This window comes from Chelon labrosus, assembly GCF_963514085.1.
Source record: "Chelon labrosus genome assembly, chromosome: 19".
Taxonomy (NCBI): domain Eukaryota; kingdom Metazoa; phylum Chordata; class Actinopteri; order Mugiliformes; family Mugilidae; genus Chelon; species Chelon labrosus.
The window spans coordinates 2,122,952-2,129,933 of record NC_140352.1 but is presented as its reverse complement, the minus strand read 5'-3'; the positions used below and the strand labels follow the sequence as shown (position 1 = coordinate 2,129,933).

Below are 6,982 nucleotides of genomic sequence, written 5' to 3'. Positions count from 1 at the left end.
AGAGAAATATTAGACGTGTGTGTTTGTTTATTTAGTAAAATGAGCCAATATTACATATCAGAGAGGTGAACCTTGAGGATTCCAGGTTCATGTCCAGCTCCTCTAAAGTGAAGCCAAAGCAAGTAGAGCTCCCCCTGGTGTCTGGCTGCAGTATAGGTCATATAAGCTCCACCCCCTCCATGTTAGTGGGCGGGACTTGGGCCAAACTAAAACACTATAATACATGTCAACGTATTTTTTTAAAGGATAGTTTCTGTCATTTTAGGTAGTTAATATAATGTTGATGAATGTTCAAGTGTCAGTTTTTTTGGATAAGTTTTGTTTTAGTTATTTGACGCTATAGAAACAGGATGTGACATAATGGTGACCATGTTTAATATATTATACATAATACTAAGATTTGTTTGCAAAAGCATTTTGGAAATGGCTGCCAAAAGCCTGTAATTGGCTGCAGAGCACAGATTAATCAACCAGGGGGAAGTATTAATTATGTGGTGCACAGGTCTCATAAACTCATGGATCAAATATATTTGAAATTTGTAAATTAATTTTTGTGTGCGATGGTGAAACAAAAACAGAACAATATGCAGTTTTCTTAAAAATCTTTATTATCAGGTTGATTAATGAGGCAACGAAAGGTAACAACATCGATCACGTCACTGAACTAACTAACTGAGGAGCGTACAAATACAGGCTTTTAAATAAATGAAAGTAAAAGAAGAATGTAAAAAGTTCAGAGGGACAAACACTTGGTGCCCAGTGAGCACTGATTTGATGAAACACTGATCGAACCTGAACGTCAGCCTACAACCAATCAGATCAGTGTTGACTGGGTGATGAGTGACAGCTGTGACCTCTTGAGTGTAAACGGGTTAAATAGCACCAATATTAAAGAATGAAACAGGAGCAGAACCTCGAGAATAAAGAACGAGGCGGGTGATGTTCTGCTTTTTTCTCACTGTCGACGATGAAGATGAAAACCAGCGACGTGTTAATTTTCTAAAACAGTTGAACATTGTTGATTTTGAGCCTGGAAGTCAGATCAACTGCGTCTAATTTCTAGTTTGTGGTGGAAAGTTTATCTGGAGTCTGTCCATTGGGAACTGATTCTGCTCCTGCAAAGATCTGCCGGGCCAATCAGATTGTTTGGGGGCGGGGCTTAATGTGGCGATGGACAGAAGAGTCGTCATACACGACAAATTAAATCAGTTTACAACAAAATGTCTCTGATTGACTGGAGGACTGTCCAATTACGTGCAGAAGTTCTGCAGGTTTTTCGTGCTACTACTCCACACTTTTTAGCAACTGTTGCTCAAAATTTGTTGAGGACTATTTTCAGAGGTGAAATAATCCACCTTGGGATTCGTTGACAGTGAGAAAAATTCAGAGCAGAACCACACATTCCCTCTAAGAGACGTTTCTTCAGGGTTTTACATGAGTCAGGCTCTGGTTGTTAGTTGCCCAATGAGAACAGCAGCTGTTTGAGACCAGCGTCACACCGAGGAGGATTCAGACCCACGTCCCCACCTGGGACACGAGTGAGGGTTGGTGCGTGCAGCGAGGTGAGGTCAGGTCAGTTCTTGGCGGTTATGAGGGTTTGGTACAGAGGCTTCACCACAATATGGAGGAAGAGGGAGCTGTCGATGAGGTACTCAGACGTTCGGCGGTACAGGTCGGCTTCCTCCAGGAAGTTCCCGTTCTCCTCCGTGCTCTGGTGGAAGTTGTAGACGTGCTTCACCACCAGCCTCCCCCGCTGCTGGGTCATCACCAGCACCGTCTTCTGGAAGTTCACCCCGGCGAAGTCGGCACTGGACGTGGCGGGTGTGATGATGATGCGGGGGCGCCCCCCTTCCACGCGGGTCGGCTGCATGGCGCCCGTCTCCGTGTACATCGGCCTCATGCTGAGGGGTAACCAGCGGGGGGAGAACAGGGCGTTCCACGTCACCCGCTTGCTGGCGTCGTGGCTGCTGGGTCCCAGCTGCGTCTGGAAGCTGGTGCTGCGGTCGTCCCGCGTCGGGTTGTTGATGATCCAGGGCGCCCCCCACGCCAGGGACAGGTAGTTCCTGGGCACGAAGAGGCTGCAGTTCACGTCGAAATGTTTGGCCATCTGCAGCGGCGAGGCCGAGTGGAACTGGTACGACATGTAGAGCAGGTCACGTACCGACTCCTGGTAGCGAGCCAGGACTGAGGACTGGGTCTGCAGGCGGAACAGCTCCCGTGGAGGCATCATGGCGTAACGCACGGCTCTCAGAGCGTTCTCCGCCGTCAAACCGTCAGGCTCGTTCTGGATAATCCACGCCTCCAGCCCCGCGAAGAGCTCCATCTCACTCTGCAAGACGAGATCCGAGCGCTGCAGCAGGGACATGAGCAGCTGGCTGCTGATGGTCACCCACTCTTTGCTCTGCAGCACCGACGACAAGTTCCAGGACAGGTACTGAAGACAGCTGTCCCTCAGAGTCACGTCCCCGGCCTGCAGGGCGTACTCGTACCAGCCCGCCACGTGGCCTGAAGGGGAGTCCCTGGCCAGATTCTGGGTCATGTACTGGGTGATGCCCTGCTGGAGAACCAGCACCTGGTACTTGGTGGCCAGCTTGTGTAGAGGTGTAGCCTGGTCCAGACGCAGAGAAATCTCTCCACAGTAAAGATACCTGCACGGAGAGGAGAAGTTGGAAAAAAGTCACTTCCTGTGAAACAACAACAAACATCTCAGCCTGAAGCCATTTTCAGGTCCTGGTCCTGGCTCCTTTTGTGTCTGGATTAGGGTCAGTACCTCTTAGCTTCACATCCTGACAAATCTACTAAAAACCTTCTGGAGCTTCGGCCCAGGTTTGGACTCATCAATGACAAAGAGCTGCAGCAACTTTAGACATTTGGAAACGTTTGGGAAATTAAAGCTCCTGGAGACTTTGGTGGAAACACACCTTCTGTCTTAATGAACGAGGCCCAGTTTAGGTTTTGATGGACCTCTTACTGCAGCTGCAACTCAGCAGTTCGAGCATTTACTCTGTGACTAAGACGATGACGAGCTAAAACTATAAAGAAATGTTAACGAGATGAGATTAGAGACCTGTGTCTACACATTAGGTCTCTTCTAAGTACTTTAAAAGTTACTGTTTAGCTCTACATGAAGTTATTGCCTTCTGACTTTTACTGACACGTATTTAAACAGTGAACAGTAGAGTGGATGATGGATTAGCATTTAGCGTTGAGCTAAAACTGTCCATAAATGTAGTTCGTGGAATGAATCCTTCCTCTTTTCTCTGTAACGTCTGATCCAACCTCATAAATGATCAAGGGCAGCACAGCAGCTGAGATCTGCTAAGAGATCAGTGTTGATACCTGAAGATAGAAGCTTCATTAAACTATTAATGTTGTCAGTGTCAGTTTAACTAAATGTAATAATTAAAAGTTGACTAAAATGTGACTAAATCAAAAATGGCCGTCAACATTAACGCCTGTAGTTTCTCTCTGACGTGGAGATGCAGTTGCAGGGTTCACCCCTCTAGAGGGCGATGTGGCTGTTGCTGTGGGCTCTGGGGTTTATTTCCCCCTGACACTGGGGGCAGATCAGATCAGATCAGCTCTGGTCTCACCTGACGAACTTGTCAAACACAGCAGCGCAGTCGGAGCTCTCCCTCAGGACCACGGTGCTGCTGTTACGGCTCAGCAGCAACTCCTCGAACACGGGGCTCTGCAGGGAGAGCACCAGGGAGTGAGCCTGGATCACCTTCACCTCGTCGGCGCTGGGCGTCTCCACCCGCAGAGACACGTCGCTGGCGTTGCCCTGAACCAGCAGGGCCTCCAGACGCTGCACCAGGACCAGGGAGTGGCTGATGGCGTCCACATCTCCGCTGCCTCCTCCTCCTCCATCCTGGGCCCCGTCCACTTTCACGCCTGGTTCGAGGCAGCAGGGAGATAGAGATGTGTGTTCATACTGTAAATGCAGCTCAATGAATTAAAACAGTGTCATGTGAGTGTGCACTGGGGCAGATAGTGGGGCAGTATCATCCAGATCCATGGCATTGATCAGTCCAGCTGCAGCGTCTGGATAATGAGGGATTGTGGGTCATGTTTAATTAAAGCTTTGTCTCGGCCGGGGCACCTCCTCCTCGCCTCCACCCCTCCTCCACCAGACTGTACGGTTTCTGTAGCTGCTGGGATGTGAGCCCTGATTCATATGAGCAGAAGTCTGCTTCCTCTTTCGGATTCTCACTAAATATATGACACTTCCTTCCCCCCACCCACTCAGGACGCGAACAGAGCGCAGCGGGAACTTTTGCTTTTACTTAAATCAGAGTCAATCAAACTATACAGAAAATAAAAAGAACGTGAAATCTATTTTTTTGTTGCACGTTTGCAGATTTTCAGTCTAGGTCGACTTTTAAATGAAGATTTCCTAGGGAGAGTACACAAATTATTTGTACTTAAATAATCCATGAACTCCTGTCTGTGCTTAGAAAGAAACTGAAGTCATTCACAGGATAAAATCTCAATAAGCTTCTATGAAAAGACATGGCGACTTAAATCTGCAAAAAGCTTTGATAGGAATCATCGTATAGACATAAATAATTAAACACATTTCAAGTAAATAGGTTGAACTGAAACAGAAGGACTTGACCTTGACCTTTCAGTCAAGAAAAAGGGCAAAACTCTCCTTTTTTGTACCTTCCTCTCGTATTAATAATTTCCACACAGTCTCTAATCGTATTAACTCACTCACACCACATCAAATACAACATTTCCTCTCGCTTCGACTCAAGATCATCCGGCGTAGTGATCTGTTATCTGTGATCTTTATCTTACCTGCAGCAGCGGCGTGCAGACGAAGGCAGACGGCCACGAGCAGCACCCCTGCCCGGACACGAGCGACCTGTTTCACCATCTTCTCTCGGAGCCTGTCCTCTCTGTCTCTGGACCTCTTGCTTCCTGCCTTCCGTCCCAGTCGGCTGTGGAGGACGTAGGGGGGCTCAGGGTCTGAATGTGGGACACGTCTGACCCACCGCCATCGATCGGTGGGTGGAAACAAGCCAGGGTCGTTTCCACGTCAACCGCTTTGATCACGACTTTCCTATCCTTGGGTATATCGGCGCGACATTGATCCGATGGGTGGGGGGGGGGGCTCAGACAGCTGAGACGGGAGGGGGATGGACGGCAGCTGGATCTGATCCCAGGCCTGCAGGAGAGATAAAGTTGACACAGGTCATTGTGTCAACTTAAACATTTAGTTACAAGGAGGTCACAGCAGATACTGGAAACAAGGAGGCACTGACTTTTACACCACACAGACATGAACTAATTATTAATTTTCTTGAATAAACAAATACAAAAGTATAATATTTTTGTTTCATTTGTTTGACTGGGTTCTCTTTGTCTACTTTTGAGTCATTTTTATGAAGAAATGTAGAAAATTCTGACAAATACTCAACTAAGCAGAACTGTATCTGCATCAACGCCTTCTGAAACTAACTTAAACTACTGACACAGTTTTCTTTTCATGCTTCACATAATATGAGTTTCCTGACGTCTAATAACCTCCGGTATAGTTTATTGTTTGAGTTTCTGTCATCACTCCTGATCTCTTCAGACCGGGTTCAGTTATGTGTGTCAGTGTGTTCACCCAGTTCAGACTCGAGTCGCGTGACACAAGGACACAAACAATTAATACGGAGCTTCAGGCTACGGCAGCTTCATCAGGACGGAGAGTACGTTGAACGAGTTCAGTGAGAAACCATCAGTGACTCTGGAATACACTCAGTAATGAACTCAAACCAAAACTTATCTTCATGTTTATTTTCATGTTTATTCTTGTGTTTACCATTTGTTTAATTCATATGATTATTTTTTACTGTATGTTTACCTGAAGTCTGAAAGTAGCATTGTGCTGTTTCATTTATAGCTGAATTTTTTATATTTTTATAATCACCGCGTGCCCTTTTTAGTTTAAAATCTAGATTTCTTAAATATCTGAAGCTGTCTGATAAATGTAGAGGAGAAAAAAAAAGTACCTTTACCTCTAGCGGAGTAGAAAGATGTTTTTTTTTTAGTCCATTCTCCATATTTCCAGGACACACAGAAGAATTGAAAAGCCGTTTCTTTCTTTCTCACTTTAAAACAAACACTCTAGAAAAATTAAATATATAAAATCAAACTTTGTACAACAGTGCAACATGGGAGCAGCTTGTTGAGTTGTGCATGGACAGTAGTGCAAATGATACATTAAGGACAGGACAATAGACAATTAGGAGAATAATACAGTCACATAAAGTACCTATAAACTGTACTTAAGTACAACACTTGACTGAAAGTACTTTTCCACCACGACCTTCAGAGTCTGCCTGTACTGACCTGTTGTCTCCACTAGAGGTCAGACTGGCTGCAGCTCCAGGATCCCTGAGGACTGATGAGCTTCACGGAGACCGGACCAGGACTTTATCAGGACAGTCTGATATGTTGTAGTGTAGAAACCGACACAGTGTGAAAATTAACGATTAATTTACTATAATCTGTCCTGCACCTTACTGAACCATATTGCACAACTGTTGCTGCTACTTAATTGCTGTATGTCCTGAAAATATAGAGAATTCACATTAAATCTTGAATCTTGAAAATGATAACGATATGAGCCTGGACTCCTCTAGAGCCTTGAAGGTGTGGCGCTGTGGTATCCGTCTCCAAGACGTCAGCAGCAGATCCTTTAAGAGGCGGAGGCCTCCATCGATCGGAACAGATTCTGGACTGTACTGAGATCTGGTTGAATCTGGAGGCCAAGTCAACACCTTGAACTCCAACCATTCCTGAAGCAGGGAGCATCATCCTGCTGAAAGAGGCCATCAGGGCATCCTGTCTCCATGAAAGGATGGACATGGTCTGCAGCGATGCAAGTGCTATGAGTCAAAGGAACATCCACATGAATAGAACTTGTCTTCTACCTATAATACATCCTGGTGCCATGTGTTCCCCGAGTAAATGACCAGAACCACCT

General features: G+C 46.1%; 1 protein-coding gene across 1 annotated transcript; it reads right to left on the bottom strand.

Annotated features, from left to right (window-relative positions):
• Positions 1-1,573: 1,573 nt before the first annotated feature.
• btbd17a (BTB (POZ) domain containing 17a) lies at positions 1,574-4,975 on the bottom strand (the record flags this gene model as incomplete). The annotated part of the gene is made up of 3 exons (XM_084568236.1): positions 4,804-4,975; positions 3,594-3,894; positions 1,574-2,648 (listed from the first exon to the last, which is right to left on the bottom strand). The coding sequence occupies exons 1-3, from the start codon at positions 4,880-4,882 to the stop codon at positions 1,574-1,576; spliced, it is 1,455 nt and encodes a 484-aa protein (XP_084424362.1). The 5' UTR covers positions 4,883-4,975.
• Between the last annotated feature and the right edge of the window lie 2,007 nt (positions 4,976-6,982).